Source organism: Podarcis bocagei, assembly GCF_964188305.1.
Source record: "Podarcis bocagei genome assembly, chromosome: 5".
In the NCBI taxonomy this organism is placed as follows: Eukaryota; Metazoa; Chordata; class Lepidosauria; order Squamata; family Lacertidae; genus Podarcis; species Podarcis bocagei.
In genome coordinates this window covers 36727899-36745272 of record NC_138129.1, presented here as the reverse complement: position 1 = coordinate 36745272, position 17374 = coordinate 36727899, and the positions used below count along the sequence as shown (strand labels likewise).

At 40.7% G+C, this 17374-nt stretch overlaps 1 protein-coding gene across 4 annotated transcripts in view; it reads left to right on the top strand.

The window, feature by feature from the left end:
- The window catches only part of MAGI3 (membrane associated guanylate kinase, WW and PDZ domain containing 3), a 110191-nt gene that overhangs the window by 42774 nt on the left and 50043 nt on the right, over window positions 1–17374 (top strand). For all 4 annotated transcript variants that reach the window (XM_081195165.1, XM_081195164.1, XM_081195167.1 and 1 more), the window contains exons 2-7: window positions 1446–1562; window positions 5510–5629; window positions 8156–8365; window positions 12062–12242; window positions 13651–13730; window positions 15443–15500. In XM_081195165.1, coding sequence (XP_081051291.1) covers window positions 1446–1562; window positions 5510–5629; window positions 8156–8365; window positions 12062–12242; window positions 13651–13730; window positions 15443–15500 — 766 coding nt within the window. The remainder of the gene's footprint in view (window positions 1–1445; window positions 1563–5509; window positions 5630–8155; window positions 8366–12061; window positions 12243–13650; window positions 13731–15442; window positions 15501–17374) is intronic.

The following is a 17374-nucleotide window of genomic DNA, read 5'->3' as shown; positions in this document are numbered from 1 at the left end:
AAGCCTGCACGTGCTGGGATCAGCGCTTGCAGGCTTCGGGATGCCTGCAACTCTCCCCAAGCAGTGGGAACGTTCCCGCTGCTTGGGGAGAGATCCGCGAAGCCTGCGCGTGCTGGGATCAGCGCGCGCAGGCTTCGGGATGCCTGCAACTCTCCCCAAGCAGTGGGAACGTTCCCGCTGCTTGGGGAGAGATCCGCGAAGCCTGCGCGTGCTGGGATCAGCGCGCGCAGGCTTCGGGATGCCTGCAACTCTCCCCAAGCAGTGGGAACGTTCCCGCTGCTTGGGGAGAGATCCGCGAAGCCTGCGCGTGCTGGGATCAGCGCTTGCAGGCTTCGGGATGCCTGCAACTCTCCCCAAGCAGTGGGAACGTTCCCGCTGCTTGGGGAGAGATCCGCGAAGCCTGCACGTGCTGGGATCAGCGCTTGCAGGCTTCGGGATGCCGGCAACTCTCCCCAAGCAGTGGGAACGTTCCCGCTGCTTGGGGAGAGATCCGCGAAGCCTGCGCATGCTGGGATCAGCGCTTGCAGGCTTCGGGATGCCTGCAACTCTCCCCAAGCAGTGGGAACGTTCCCGCTGCTTGGGGAGAGATCCGCGAAGCCTGCACGTGCTGGGATCAGCGCTTGCAGGCTTCGGGATGCCTGCAACTCTCCCCAAGCAGTGGGAACTTTCCCGCTGCTTGGGGAGAGATCCGCGAAGCCTGCACGTGCTGGGATCAGCGCTTGCAGGCTTCGGGATGCCGGCAACTCTCCCCAAGCAGTGGGAACGTTCCCGCTGCTTGGGGAGAGGTCCGCGAAGCCTGCACGTGCTGGGATCAGCGCTTGCAGGCTTCGGGATGCTGGCAACTCTCCCCAAGCAGTGGGAACGTTCCCGCTGCTTGAGGAGAGGTCCGCGAAGCCTGGAGAGCGAGAGGGGTCGGTGCGCACCTACCGCTCTCGCTCTCCAGGCTTCAGCGAAAGCCTGCATTCGCCCCATAAGACGCACCCACATTTCCCCTTCATTTTTGGAGGGGAAAAAGTGCGTCTTATAGGGCGAAAAATACGGTATACCCCACCCATCTGGCTGGGTCTCCCCTGCCATTCTGGGCAGCCCACAGCACATAAGAAATTGTAAAATGTTAGACATCAAAATTTTCCCAATACAGTTTGTTGCTAGGGGAACTCTTCCTTCAATTCTGTCTGTCCTCTACAGCTGTTTTATATAGAAGATGGGAATTTTGAGGGCCACAGGTTCCCCATCTGCCACAGGGAGTATGGCTATTGATATCTGCAAAAGCATGGTTGGTTGCACCAACATTGAAAGTATTGGTGTTTCCATTTATTTTGTTCAAAGTCTCTTCTATCTGAGAAGCGCTTTCTTATAAATTATGGGTCCTTGGTGTTTTAATGTAATTCATTAGTAGAATTACAGATTACGGTATTCTAAGATGCTCTGTTCTTGTCTTACAGGCAAAGTCATCAACAAAGATTTGCGTCACTATCTAAGTCTGCAGTTCCAGAAAGGTTCAATTGATCATAAACTACAGCAGGTGATCAGAGATAATCTCTACTTAAGAACAATCCCATGTAAGTGTTTTAACGTACCAACATAACTATTTTGTTAAACATTCAATATCTGAAATGAACTCCATAAAGAATACATACCATATGTATAGGCCGCAGCCATCTTATTCAACAGTATGAAATGAAATGAAAAGGTAATAGGTTTATTTGTTTTAAGATATATGTATACCATCTCTTCCTGAACCATTTTTTAAGCCATTGAAAATTATAAAATATATTATATATAAAAAGCTGGATCTTTATCTCTGCCGCTTCCTGTGAGCCAAGTTTGAGAGATGGGCTTATTTATCTGCAATGCTGAAGTATCTTGGTTTTCTATCTTACCTATTTCTTTATTAGTCTTTTCTTATTAAACCATTTATTATGCCATTCTTAGACTTTCTGTGTGTGTAAAATAACAAACCAGTGTTAATAACAAGAAGAACCATATGCTATATTAGATCACACGATTTCCATACTTGCATCTTTCTTAATCAGCATTTCTTCATTGTAATAGATTATAGTAAACACAAGAAACTTGATTAACTTGATTAATAGATTAACAGTTCTTCATTATAATAGATTATACTAATTTTTGTAGCTATGTAAAACTTTAAACAGAATGTTTATATACAGGTTTGCTTAAATAGCTTCCATATTCCTTTTACTCCAGTACCATAAAATATAGTGCCCTTCTCTACTGAGACACTTTTTTTTGTTTATGCTCTGTTGGTAGCAAGTTTTGTTTTTTAATTTATTTTTTAGACTTTCACAAATCATTAATACATTAAGGAGGAAAAAATCAAAATGAATGTAATGTTATGGACATCTAATATAAAACAATAAAATCACTACGTAAGTCTCCTTCATAGTGCCTAATAATCTATGAGTTTGTATCAATACCCCACCATGCACAATTTTTAAAGAGATTATTCCCTGACGTTAATATTGGTTAACTTGCTCATGAATGTGGTTTCTAAAACTCCTGAGACTTTTCATTTTCTACTGGCAAGCCAGGATTTCCCCCATTTATAGGTTAAGGCAATCCTTACTGTCATGAGATGGGTAATTATTTCTAAAATATTTAATAATACCATGAATCTTGCAAAGCAACAACATAAAAAACCTGCCAACAGGTCATATGGAATGGTATTCATATGAAGTTCCAATATTAATTTCCAAAGTACTACATTTTTAATACTTCCTCCAAATAAGATATATGTCTCTCCCAGACATGTCTTTAAAGAATGTTATCAGGACCTGCATAGATTTTGCTTGCTCTACACAGAGCCAAATACTATTTAGATAGTGGGTGATATCCATTTAAGTCGTGGTCTTTAATCATCCATTGATTTCAGTGCATCTACTCGTGAGTATGACAAGCATTGAATCTCACCTAGTATCTTAATTTTTCTCTCTTAAACTTTGGTATCTTTTACTTAAAGTTATTAAACAATAAATATTGAAATCAACCAACATTAATTAGTACTCCTTTGTATTAACAACACAAAAAATCTGCTGAAAAATGCTATTGTCTGAGTAAACTAAATGTATATTGGCCTCAAAGTAATATTTTGAATCTGCTGTGTATTGGAAGCCTAACTTTAAACTATTTGAATGTCTTGAATTAGTTCATTGAACTGGAAAAAAAACCTTGAGGCTGTGTTTAAGTTTGTTCTTCAAATACTTCCCCTCAGTTCAGAAATCTCAGTAGATCAAAAGACTTATTTAATAGATGCAGGTGAGAAACATGACAAAACACGAAAGGAAAGTCAATTTTGCTCAAACTGCAATATTATTGAGGTAATAAATTGTATTGGAATTACTGCCTATCAGTTTATATAACAGAAAATCTTTTTTTAATCCACCCTTGTTATAAAATTGCTATTTACTGGATTGAGCTGGAGGACATTCAGTGAACAGGGTGATGTCTCCCTCTGGATGTGATAGGCAGGGTCTTCAAAGCCTTTTGCCTCCTCTTCCTGCAGGTTCCTCCTCCCTCCAGCTAGTTAGCACAGATCTTTTTGCTTTCCGTGGAGAATTTTTTGTCTTCCTTTGTTTTTTGGTCTCCTTCATCTCCTTGTTCATCACTTCCTTTCCTTTGTGTGCTCTTTAAAAAAAAGTTTATTATATCTTCGCCCTTTGTCCTTGTTCCAATTCCCATTCAGCCAGATATTCCTGGGGTAGCTTTCAATTGCCAAGGAGTGACTATCTCCCACAAATGCTTACCATCAGACTCTGTTATACCACTACAAAAAACCAACAACCCATACTTCCCTATAAAGTCATTTTTACAGAAGTGACAAAGCACCTGAATAAGAGTTGGTCGGTCTTATAAGTGACATAGGTAACCTCAGTGTTTTTGATACTTAAAAAGGTAAAGGTAAAGGGGCCCCTGACCATTAGGTCCAGTCGTGGCTGACTCTGGGGTTGCGGCGCTCATCTCGCTTTATTGGCCGAGGGAACCGGCGTACAGCTTCTGGGTCATGTGGCCAGCATGACTAAGCCACTTCTGGCGAACCAGAGCAGCGCACGGAAACACTGTTTACCTTCCCGCCGGAGCGGTACCTATTTATCTACTTGCACTTTGACATGCTTTCGAACTGCTAGGTTGGCAGGAGCAGGGACTTAGCAACGGGAGCTCACCCTGTTGCGGGGATTCGAACCACTGACCTCCTGCTTGGCAAGTCCTAGGCTCTGTGGTTTAACCCACAGCACCACCTGAGTCCAACTTTGATACTTACACCTTTCCAAATAGGTTAATTTCCCTAAATAGATGGCAATAAGATTTTAATCAGATGTTTACATTTTACTTTTAATTACACAAATAATTTATGCTGAAATATAATGTCCTAACATGTTAATGCTTATAATTTCCTAAATATTGGTCAGGTGTGACTGCTATTGCTTATGTAGCCAATACAGCACTGCACATAAACAAGAGGAAAGTAATGACAGGCTTGGAAGAGACTTCCAGCTATAGGGGGCAACATAACTGAAACTGAAATTTGAGGTACTTTTGCCCTTGTTCTAAAGCATGACATCAAAAGCTCCTGCAGTCAGAAATGCTAAATTTGTTCACAGCAAAAAGTGTGATGGGATGTAACTGGATGCACCAGCAATAAAATTATATAATTCCAATAGGCCGGTTCCTAAACAATGTTAAACCATATTACAAACTTTTCACGGCTTACCGTGAAGGAGGAGTTGCTAAAATCACTCCCATCCTGTGGCACTTCCTTTCATGATTCGTTTCAAGAGAAACAAAATACAAGTCCTAGTTCACATGTAATGCTAAACTAATGCTGTCATTTGTTTCTTCCCCAGTCGATAAAGGAAGGAGTGGGATGGGCACAATTTAAGCAGTGTGCACCAGTCTGTTTCTCAGATATGGCAAGCCATAGTTTGTAACTATGGTTTACTGTGAAACGCAAACTAGGCTACTGTGCTCAGAATCTTTGTTTTTACTTTCAGGTATATAAAAACTGTTTTAAAACTCATTCAAAAGCTTAGCTGATAGCAGTCAATTGCAAATTCCAAACTCTGTTATCCCTTCAGTGCACCAGCAGCTGAATTCAAATGTGTATGGCCCCCTAGGCTAAAGGAGTTGGCAATCCCTGTTCTCAAGGGAGAGTTTGGAGAGAGAAAAGTGCATTAGTACTAAAATGTGAAAGAATATTCAAATAGCCATTTTTTTAATGCACGCATGCCTGCATTTCATAGCAGTAGATTGCATAAAATCATGTTGGTTCTTTTGTTAAAATATATTAATGCTACATAATTTATTGCCCTAGTTCCACAAACTAGAGTGCTTTTGAATGAGAATTTTCTGATTATGATCTTGCTGAGGCGACAGCCTTGTATGCAGCATAATTTTTTTTTTTTGTCAAGTTCTGGTACAAGCCGAGTGTTTTGTAAACCAACAGTGCTAGGAAATTTTACAGCTGTTCTTCCTTCTTTCTTTCCCCTAGGCACTACAAGAGCTCCCAGAGATGGGGAGGTCCCTGGGGTGGACTATAATTTTATACCTGTTGAACAATTTAAGGCACTAGAAGAAAGTGGAGCCTTGCTAGAAAGTGGAACATATGATGGTATGTTAAAAAAATCAATTCACCAGCTTGATTCCCATATTTTATAAGATGCAATAATATATTATTTTGTTTACAGATTAATTCTTCCATGACAAATCCTGTTTTTATATGCTGCTTTTGAATATTACAGTTATTTTATATTCCAGAGGAATGAATTTTGTTTTTTAAAAAGTACTGTTAATTTAGATTATTAAAAACAAGGTTCCGTCCCCTTAAATAAGTTTAATTCTCTAGTTTCCAAGGAGAAGACATGGTATGAGAGTCTAGATTTCTACAGGGTGATTGGTACCAATCCCTCTCTCCTGTGCTTTCAGGCACCTCTGTAAATGACATATAATGGTACACTGCTCTTGCTCTTAGCCATGAGCACTACTGTCATTCAATGATGCTTTTCTGCATCACTATTAAGTTGGTTTAAGATCTGAACCATAGTTTCCCTGTTTGAACATAATGGGAAAATAGTGTTAATTGAAGATCTCCATATATCAGGCTGAGAAAGGAAGGAAGGTAATTGTGCGCCCAGCAAAAGGCTTGTTCATATCTTGTTTATTAAGCCGAGATATAATATGAATGCAGCAACTGAGTGTACACTCTTGATTTTTTGTTTTGCTTAATGAGTGCGGTGTATTTGCATATGCACAAATAGAGCAGTTACACATAATTTGAAAACTGGTCTTAAACTCTTAAACTGCCATTTAAGTTCTTAAATGTTTAAAGAATCCTCTAAATTTAAGACACTGATTTTGTGTAAATATTTGTACTGATAAGCTTCATAAATTGGCTTCCTTTTCAACATTTTCTAAATGACAGTTTCTAATCAGGTAACAGCATTTGCCAAAACATTAACTTTCTCTGCCTTGCCAGCACCATTTTGCCTTGCCAGCATAAGCTGATAATGACATTTGGTATGGATTTCTAAAATATTTTGCAAGGGCAAATGCTTAGCTTCAGAACGTAGCTGGAGTCCTGGCAATCTCTTCTGTATTACACAAGGTTCCCATATTCAAATCATATGATTAATTAAGGACTGAAAAGCAGTTTGTTTAAATTTTTGTTCCAGAGCACTTGTTTTATTGGAAAATACTTCCGGAATCCCTCAAGTGAGGCAGCATATTAAAATAGAAGTATTTTTAGGTGTAATTCAATATTCAGCTAATAGCTTTATTTGGAGAACATGCTGCCATTTGAAAGCATGGGACTAAACTTCCAGCAGTGTAATATCGCCTTTGTGTAAATTGCTGTTACATATTTCTCCATAAAAATAAATTTGCTCTTGATTTCCCTTTGCCAAAAATTGCAGATTGTTCCAGATCGGTTAATTATCATGTGCTATGTGTTAAAATGAAATTGGTTTTCATTTTCATTGTTGCTCTTGCAGGTCTCATTCTGGGGCATTAGTGAATACAAAGTAAAATAACAAGTCCCTTATTTTTTAGAAGGCCCATATAGAGCAACCACTTTTGGTTTCATACTTACTCTGTTGGTATGTTTGAAAATTATAGTATATCACCATTCATGGTGACTTCATGCAAAGTAGAATATGCTACTTAATCTCTGTATTCTATAGAAACACACAAGTACTTAGAGAATTAAGCACATAGACAATGGAAGCTTATAGTCTACCTCTAGCTTTTAAGTGTATTGGGGAGGGGCTTCTATTAGAACAGGGGTGGGGAGGGCTTTCCCCCTGGAGGCCCACATTCCTTTGGAGGTAACCTGTCAGGGACCCTCAAGCCAACAGTGGGCAGGACCACAGTCAAAATAGAGCATGTTCACTACCCTCCTCTCACATACACGCACACTGCCCCATTGATCCATTCACAGCCACATATAAGCAAACCCCATCAACCATGGGGACGCCAGTGGGTACAATCTTTCTATATTTAAAGTGAGGACATCACCCCACTTCATGTGTAGAGGTCAAGATTGCCTCACTGTGCTTCTCTAACTGTATAGAGTCCCATAGCAAACAGAAAAAATGTGTGACATATACATCTCCTTCAGATCTCTGTAAATACACATCAGGGAGCTCTGGCCCATTTAGGATACCAAGGTGATATATAGATGTTCAAAATCGGGAGTATGTCATCCACACAATTTCCTGCGGAAAACAATGGTGTACACCAGCATCAAGCATGCCTGTAAAGTGACCATTATGAAAACATGTCTGAAAAACTTGGTACACAGAAGCTTATTAAGACATACATTTTTTATTTCAGATTATTATTTCTAATTCATGTCATGATTTTTAAGGATACAAAGAGTCTTTTTTTGAATATTGTATGTAAGTAATTGTAGAGCTTATAATACCCCCACAAAAACCTTGGTTAACATCCTAAACTGAGAATGTATGCAAGCAAATTATATTAATTAAATATAAATTAGCTGAGCTTTAGACTAGTGCTGAAGTTAAAATTTGGTAATTAATGCTGAATGAGGTACCTCTGAAAAAGAATGCCTCAGAAATCCTTATTATAATTCCTAATTAATGCTCATATGTTTTCTTTCTTGTACATACAAAAAAAGGAAATTTCTATGGCACCCCTAAACCTCCAGCCGAGCCAAGCCCATTTCAACCAGATCCAGTAGACCAAGTGCTTTTTGATAATGATTTTGATCCAGAATCTCAAAGAAAAAGAACCACATCAGTCAGCAAGATGCAAAAAATGGACAGTTCATTTCCTGAAGAAGAGGAGGAGGAAGAAAAGGAAGCAGTTAATGGTAGTGGAGGCACAGGTCAGTACATTTCAATATTTAAACATCAAATTAAATTCAGTGCTTTTATCTGTAGTTTATCTTCTCAATTTTATTTTTATTTGTATAGGCTCACCTGTTCCTGCAACACAGGGCAAATTATAAAATTAGCAGTGGGGAATCTGTGGCCCTCCATATGATGCTCAATTACCACTGCTGAGCATTGGTCATGCTGGCTAGAGTTGATGGTAGCTGAAGCCCAAGAACACCTGGAGGATCACATGTTCCCCATTCCTAAAGGCCCAGCATCCAAAAGTATATGAAGGGGAAATGACCAGGGGGTAGGGCTGGGCGATAACTGCTTTCCAACATCGTAATCTACCGCCAGCTAAACATTGTGGTATGGCGGTATATCACAATGTTGGAAAGGAGGTGGGAAGGAAGAAGGCAGTTGCCGGTCACAGTGCGCAGCTTCTGCCTCTTCCAAAGCACCTCCTCCTCCAGTGCCCACCGTCTCTCGTGTCAAGGCAGCAACAGATGAGGCAGATGCGCAAACAGAGCACCCACCTCGCTTCTGACTCGTGCAAGCGGGTTGGGGGCTCCATAAAACTGCTTGGCTGAGGCAAGGACAGTGGTGCGCTCCTCAGCCAAGCAGTTTACAGAAGCGAGAAAGGAACAAGCTGTATCGGCGCCTCACTGATGGACCTTGTTTCTCCCTCTGTGGCGATATGAGGGCAGAGTGTGATGACTGTTTCACTCAGCTATATATTCTGAGTCCCTCTGCCTCCAGCGCCCAGCTGTAGCTTGTTTCTCCTTCGGTGTGCTGATAGCAGAGGGACTCAGGAGGCGGTTTCATCCATGATGTACCGCTGAGTGAAGCCATCATTGCTGTCTGCCCTTCATACCAGATCTGGGCGATATATGGACAAACCAGCAGGGGCTGGTTTGAAAAGGATTCTTCCCCAAACAGTATAGTTTGCCCCATTATCCAAATCTTCATCCTTTCTTAGTCTGTTGTTAGCTCAATTATATTGCAAACAAGCAAGCAAGGAAATAGATAGATAGATAGATAGATAGATAGATAGATAGATAGATGATAGATAGATAGATAGATAGATAGATAGATAGATAGATAGATAGATAGATAGATAGGAATCTGGTTGTTTTACCCTGAGGTTGCTTAATGTTTCCAGCTTGCCATGTTACTTGGTGTAGTATTTTACTCCAAGAATTGTGAACCATGTAATCACTTTTATTCTTTACAATTATAACTGCCATTGGTGAGTACAGTGGTACATCAGTTCTTGAACAAAATCCGTTCGGCTTCTGAAACGTTTGAAAACCGAGTCGCAGCTTCTTACACTCAGCAGAAGCCGTGTCACACATTCGGGTTCTGAAAAACATTCAAAAACGGAAGCATTTACTTCTGGATTTTCGGCATTCGAGAACCGAAACGTACAACAATAGAGACATTCAGGAACTGAGGTTCCACTGTAACGCTTTTGTAATTGAGGAGTTTACTTAAAAAGATGGGCAAAGTAATAATTCTTTGTGGGACCCAAACTTCAGGCATCCTTTGGCTATTTTTTCAGGCTGCTGCCAACAGAGCATAATAGATAATACAATGTTTGATTCAGATATCATGGCCAAATTATGTTTTGTTACCATGTGTACGTTCTGTCTCCCTTGTGGATGCTGTTTTCCTCTATTTTGTAACACGTAGTAACCATGCTTTTCCATGGTATGTGAGCCCACAGCATGTTATTGATAGTCAGATGTTTGGCTATGATATCTGAATTGGAGCAATTATTCTTGGTTGCAGGGTTTGAGTTATGAACTTGACCACAAATACATTTGAATGAAGTCTCATTTAATATACTGAAAGTAATTTGTGAAACTTTCTGGTTGCAAGCTTTTCCCCCCCCTTTTTGGAGAGAAAAAGAACTTTGTTGACATTCTCTTGGAATTTCCAGATACAAAACTACTAACATGGCGAGGCTCACATGTCTCATAGAATCATGGAATTATAGGGTTGGAAGGGACCCTGGGGGTCATCTAGTTCAACCTCCTGCAATGCAGGAAACCGTAATTTAGTGTGATGTGAACAAGCTGCAGTGAGCCTTAGGTTTTAAATAATCCATAGTTAATGTAAATCATAGTTGTGTCCATTCAGATGAAATGAAAGACTATGGTTAAACAAAAGCAGAAAGGAAAACTTCAAATGTGTCTTCCTTCAGAGTTGCCGTGAAGCCAGAAGCTTTCTGTGGGTTGCTCATGTCTATTTGTAAGGCAGTCATATCTTTAAGGTACACCCTCAGAGGTTTTCCCAATCATTTCTCATGATCTTAGATTCAGCAAGGAGAGAGACTCTTTATTTTTTCCTTGTAGGTCTCCTGGAAGTTGTAGGACTGCCAGAAAATAATAGCTAGAGTGACTTGCAGTGATCATTCCACATGCATCTTTGTTTGCAAGTCGTCTTTAGTCTTTAATTTTCAAGGTGACTGCATGAATCAGATTATTATAAAGAGAATAAGATGACCTTTAAGTAGCATTGTGATGTACCTTCTGAGCTATAAAAGCTTTGGGGCTTGATTTACTGAACTCATTAAAGCATAGACATCCTAAACTCTGTATTTAATGCCGCATCATTGTTTCAGGGTATGCTAGAGCTTTAGAGTCCAAATTTGCTCCATTTGCTCCACACGCATGTTCTGAGATGCATCCTAGGGCACCTGGAGCGGTATCCAATCCCCTCATTCCATTAGTGCAATATTTTACACTTGCACAATGGAATCTTCCTCCCCTCTCTTCAGGCACACCCTGCACCTTCTCCAAATATGCTCTAGAGTGTTTGGATTGTGCAGGCAAATGGGGAGGGGAGTTTCATTGCACAAGTAAAATCCTTATTTTAGTGGAGTAAGAGAGTTAGCACTGCTTCAGATACAAACTTTATAGTTTATACGGGTACATAATGTGAAACTGTTTGCAGATCACTGGCAAACAACATTGGGAGAGGGAATAACAATTTCTAAAGGAACAGCACTTGGCAGAAATAGATATGCAAAGTCTTCATGTAGCTTTGGTTTCTCATCTGCTGCCTGGATCTTGATTAGCCTAGTCATCCTTGGAACTTTGATTTTGCATGCATGCAAATGAGGAACCTGTGAGAAAATATTTGTAAAATATGGTGATACTTGAAAATACCTATGTTGGTTTATAGGCCTGCACTGTTCATCTTTAAAAGTAAATTTAAAAAGTTAAATTTCCAAATAGGGCATGGCATCCAGTTTTTACTGTCTTAAAGGGTAAATTTACCAAATCCTTTGATATTCTCCTGCATAAGTCAGAGCACTTCCACACATCTGAATATAGCATCCAAAGTTTGGGCCAGAGGCCTTGCTAAATGTACCAGCCGATAAACTGCAGAACTGAAGTCATTGACATTTCCTTCATTATGATCGTGTACCATGTTTGGTTACATGTGAGAGAGAACATGCACATTTTCTAATAAATAGTGAAAATATTATATCGTAAAAGGAAATGCAATGATAGATCTAGTCGGTCATATCTGCAGTATTGAGATTTCACGTATATAAAGTTTGCAGTAGCAAACAATAGGATAACAATATGGATGAAATTTTATGTTTGACATTTGCTTTATAACCAAGCAAAGAAGGTGCCTTTGTGTGCAAGTCAGCATGAAGATATGACAAAACTAACAAGTTTCCTTTTAAACAGCTGTAGAAAGCAAAGAAAGACATTCAGATTCTTCTGACTGGATGAAGCCTGTTCCGAGTTACAGTCAGACAAGTAGCTCGATGGATTTCAGAAACTATTTATCAAGGGAAGAAAACCTAGAGCCTCTACCCAAGAACTGGGAGATGGCATACACAGACACAGGCATGATCTACTTCATTGAGTGAGTACAAGTTTGGTACGCTTGTGTGCAATTTAGGATTGATTGAACTGACTGAAGGTTTTTTGTTTGTTTAAGAGGATATTATTTTTGCCTGTTAATTTGCCTGTTAAAGGGCTACCAGTCCTTACAAGTTAGGGCACAATCTTCCCCCTGCTGATGGTACCTTGTAGAGCAGATGGGCTACTCCCACATCCACAACCCTACTACTCATGGAAGCCCAAATGTAGGGGGGCTGATCACTGTATACTGGCACAGTGATTAGTCCCCTGTTGGGCCTGATGCCATTATATGATGGCAGTGAAACTGACTCAAGACCCAGCAGAATCTGAGAGAGCTCAGCCTCATTTTAGGACTTTCCACTGGCCCCTTCCTTTGGACCACCCATGGGTTCAGTGGCTGACAAGCAAGTTAATCAGTGAAACTTACAAAAATAATTTAAAGCTTTCATTCTTAAAGTTGTATCTTCTTAGTACAAGTATTAGCCTGTCTGCCAATTTAGAGATAGTAAGGTCACCCCAGATCTTCCATACAGCCTTCAGTTATGTAAATATTTTGAGAACACAGCGCTGCATTTTGAAAAATAGAACTCTATCTTTTCTGGCCTTTATGGTATAAAATTGCACCTTTCCATATCTTTAATGACACAAGAGATTATGTATCTTTACATAGGTATAAGTTCTTAAAAGCAAGATGAATAGAGTATGATTTTATGTCTGTTTCCAAGAGAGCCAGAAGGGACATGTGTATTTTTGTTTCAGTAGGTCTGTTTGTTCTCTACTGAACTTACACATACACCCACGCAGTTTCATGGAACCACTAGATTCATCATGCATTGAATGCTGAGTTACCAGCATTTTTTGACAACTGTAACCTAGGTTAACCTTCACATAAAAGATGCCTGCTGTTTTGTAGTAATAACAGCATGAACTGTGACCATGAAACATAAACCTGAAACCATTTGTGGCTGATTATTATTCCATTCCTTGCGTGAATTGTTACTTCACAACTATACAAAAGAACATGATTCAAACATGTCGAAATGTATCATTTTCCCTCTTTGGCCTCTTCATCACAAATAACATTGGTGGCATTTTTCAAACAATTACAAAACACAGTTGCATTTTGCAGTTAGTTTTCTATTTTGGAATATTTGTATAAGTGGGAATTAATTCCTTAGGAATCTTTTTTCCACAAAACCTATCTTCATACAAGCTCCAGTTCCACAAATGGAGCAACTGTGTGCCATGGATCTTTTGCTCTCAGTTAGCACTTTGCTGTGAGAGATATTGCCTATGTGATTGCATGTTTGTGTAACCCACATCTATGTTAGACTACGTAATAGGGAAGAATCTGTATGTGATGGGGACTTTTGTAAACAATCTTTAACTAGATCCTTTGTGTCCCACAGTCACAACACCAAAACTACCACCTGGCTGGATCCTCGCCTTTGTAAAAAAGCCAAAGCTCCTGAAGACTGTGAAGATGGAGGTGAGAAACTCAGAATCTTGTTTCTTACGTAGGGTTCAGTTCAGCCCTGGTTGAAATTGCAAAAGTACTATTGGTTTTAATGCCCATACAAGTAAACAGCACATTTAAATATAATTTGTCAGAAAAGTTATCTTACCCACAAATTAAAACTATCTAGCAACTTGGTTCTAGCTAATCATCCTAGTGTAGTTTGTAATAAGAGAAGGCTGTGAAAAACCTGGGCTTCAGAGCATTGATGCAGTTCTGGGTAATGGTAAAGGTACCCCGACTGTTAGTTCCAGTCGCGGATGACTCTAGGATTGCGGTGCTCATCTCGCTGTATAGGCCGAGACAGCTTCCGGGTCATGTGGCCAGCATGACTAAGCCACTTCTGGTGAACCAAAGCAGTGCATGGAAACGCCGTTTACCTTCCCGCCGGAGTGGTACCTATTTATCTACTTGCACTTTGACATGCTTTCGAACTGCTAGGAGGACAGGAGCAGGGACCAAGCAACGGGAGCTAACCCCGTCGCGGGGATTCAAACCGCCGGCCTTCTGGTTGGCAAACCCTAGGCTCTGTAGTTTAGACCACAGCACCACCCGCATCCCTGATAGTAGATAGGAGTTTAAAATTGTTATTCAAAACAAAACAAGAAAGTTCTGTGTAGTCTCAGGCATTACGGATATGTACAAAGATAATCCAGGCACAATAAAAGGAGCTTCAGCATTTTCTAAGCCAAGCTTAGTCCTGTAGGCCAGTGTTTCCCAACCGGTGTTCCGCGGCACACTAGTGTGCCGTGAGACACCGGCTGGTGTGCCGTGGGAGGGAGGCGGGCGAGAGGCGGCGGCGAGAGGCGGCGGCGGCGAGGATCCGCGTCGAGCCGGGGCGGCTCCGCGGTGGTGGTGCCGAGCGGCGGGGCAGCGCGCGCAAAAGGGAGGAGCGCGAGACAGCGGAGGAGGAGGAGGCCGGCATGTCCGGGCAGCAGCAGCAACAGCAGCAGCAGCAACTCCCGGCGACGGCTCCTCCTCCGCCCGCTATCGCAGCCGCCGCCGCCGCCTCAGCTGCCGCCGCCGCCTCAGCTGCCCTCGCTCTGCTGCCTCCTCCCACCCCGGCAAGGGGGAGGGAAAAAACGTTCACTTTTGTGCGTCCCTCCCGGCGTGACGCTGCGCGCTGACGTCACGGGGCGGGGCTTTAATGGTGGTGTGCCGCGAGATTTTTTTCCGGTAAGCAGGTGTGCCGTTGCCCAAAAACGTTTGGGAAACACTGCTGTAGGCAAAGGCATAACTGGTTAGTTGATTGTTAACACCTTTGGCAACATCAGAGGGAAGTGGTAATGTAGCAGCTGTGTTTACCTCCTCCATTAACATATAAATGCAACATTTTCTAGCATAAAAGGATGGCATACAAGTGAAATGTGTAAGCAGGAGGTACGTGAGTGTGGCCTTATGTCATGATAAATTATTTTAAAGCGAGACTACAAGAACTGCTTTTGTTCTAGAATGAGTTTTTTTTAATCCTACAATGAAATGTGTGAGGAAATGTAGCATGCCCAGCCACAGTTATTTTAGTATTTGCAAGTAAGAAATATGAGAAATAGGTCTGCAATACGAAATCCCATTGGATAAATGGAAGTAGATAAAGCAAAAATAAATAAATAATCCACAGCAAACTATTGGTATTTAAATGTAAATATACTCTACAATTGTTCTCCATTGTTCTTTTCCAATTACAGAGCTTCCATATGGTTGGGAGAAAATAAAAGATCCTCAGTATGGAACATACTACGTTGAGTAAGTTTTCTCACGCTTCTTCATAGCTCAATTTTATAATCTCATAGAGAAACATAGCATGATATGTAAGTAAGTGCAAAGTTCTACTTTTTGTTGTTGTTGTTGCTGCTGTTGTTATTTCTAGCCCGCCCATCTGGCTAGGTTTCCCCAGCCACTCTGGGTGGCTTTCAGCAAAACATTAAAAACAGAATAAAACTTCAAACATTAAAAACTTCCCTAAGTTTTATTGTGCTTAAAAACCATGATTAGGAGGCCAATATTTAGTTAATGTATCCACTTATCTCCCAGAAGAATTGAGTAACATCTGCACATACATAGTATGCATTCATGTTCCATAGATGGATAGATATATACATTCCTACAGCAAGTGAAGCAGTAGTGTGTTCTTAGCTTTCTGTCCACAACTGAGTGCCTGTTTTGTTTTGTTTTTTTAACAAATACCCTACTTTGTCAATAGTACAATAGTACATGGGACAGAGATGGGAAACTTCCAGTGTGGGGGCTAAATTGTTTATTTGTTTAGTTTATTTAAAGGCATTTCTAAACTGCTTGTTATTTAAATATCTCTGAATGGTCTACAAAAATATAGCAAAAGCAATATTGGAAAAGCAAAGTCAGTTAAGGAGAATACCCTAGATTTTGGCATTGAAAGCCACTGAAAAATCAGGCAAGAATAACAGGGTTGCTTCAGTACATCTGAAACTCTCCAAAGCACATTTTGATTCTCTGAAACATGATCTTTCTCAAAATAGCTTAAATATCTCTTATAACTATTCTTATAGTTCTGCATGTTTCTATTTAAATACAAAATACTACACCTTACTATCTTGCAATTGTTATACAACAAGCACCCTGGATAAAGCATGGCTTATTTTAGCACAGATCGTGAGATGCTTTTATTGTGTCCTTGATTCAATATCTCCACTGCACTGTAAGTAACAAACAAAAATCAAAGCTACATGACGTATTAGGACTACCCAGGTCACTCTTTCTCAGCACTTAATGCCCGGTTTTAAAGTAATCTGTTCTGGAAAATTGGTGTGAGTTTTATGTAGAAATGCTGGCATTTTAGTCTTATTACAGTTAATATTTCCTCCTCAAGCTCTAGTTTGACTTCCTTATAAAAGTGCTCCTCTATAACAGCATTCAGGATAATTAGAGGCTACTTTATTTCATACAGGAAAAAGAAACGTGTTTTCCGTAATATGTCCATAAATTCCTGTGTTTAGAACTGCAGATGTGAGTCTGGAAGGTTCTAAAGTTTGAGCAGAAACCTATTTTTGGAGGAAGATTAGTGTTTGGTAAATTGAATTATTGCACTAATTATTGCACTGCACTTCAGAGAACATCACAAGGCCTTCCATGATAGAGAGATAAGAGTATGTGTATGTGTGATTCAAAAATGGAATTGCTACTAGTATTATTAATATAAACACATACACATAGAAAGCTGCCTTGTGCTAAATCAAACCATTGGTCCATCTAGCTCAGTATGGTCTACACTGACTGGCAGTGACTCTCAGGATTTCAGCCAGGAGTTTCACCAGCCGTACCTGGGGATGCTAGAGATTTAACCTGGGACCTTCTGCATGCAAGGCAGATGCTCTACCACTGACCTATGGCCCTTCCCTGATCTAGTCCTGTCATTGGCATAACAGAGTTCTCTGTCTCCTCAAATATGTAGTATAGTCATACCTCGGGTTGAATGTGCTTCAGGTTGAGCACGTTCGAGTTACGCTCCGCGGCAATCCGGAAGTAACGGAGCGCGTTACTTCCGGGTTTCGCCGCTCTTGCATGCGCAGATGCTCAAAATGACAGCATGCGCGGAAGCGGCAAAACGCGACCCGTGCATGCGCTGTCGTGGCTTATGTTGC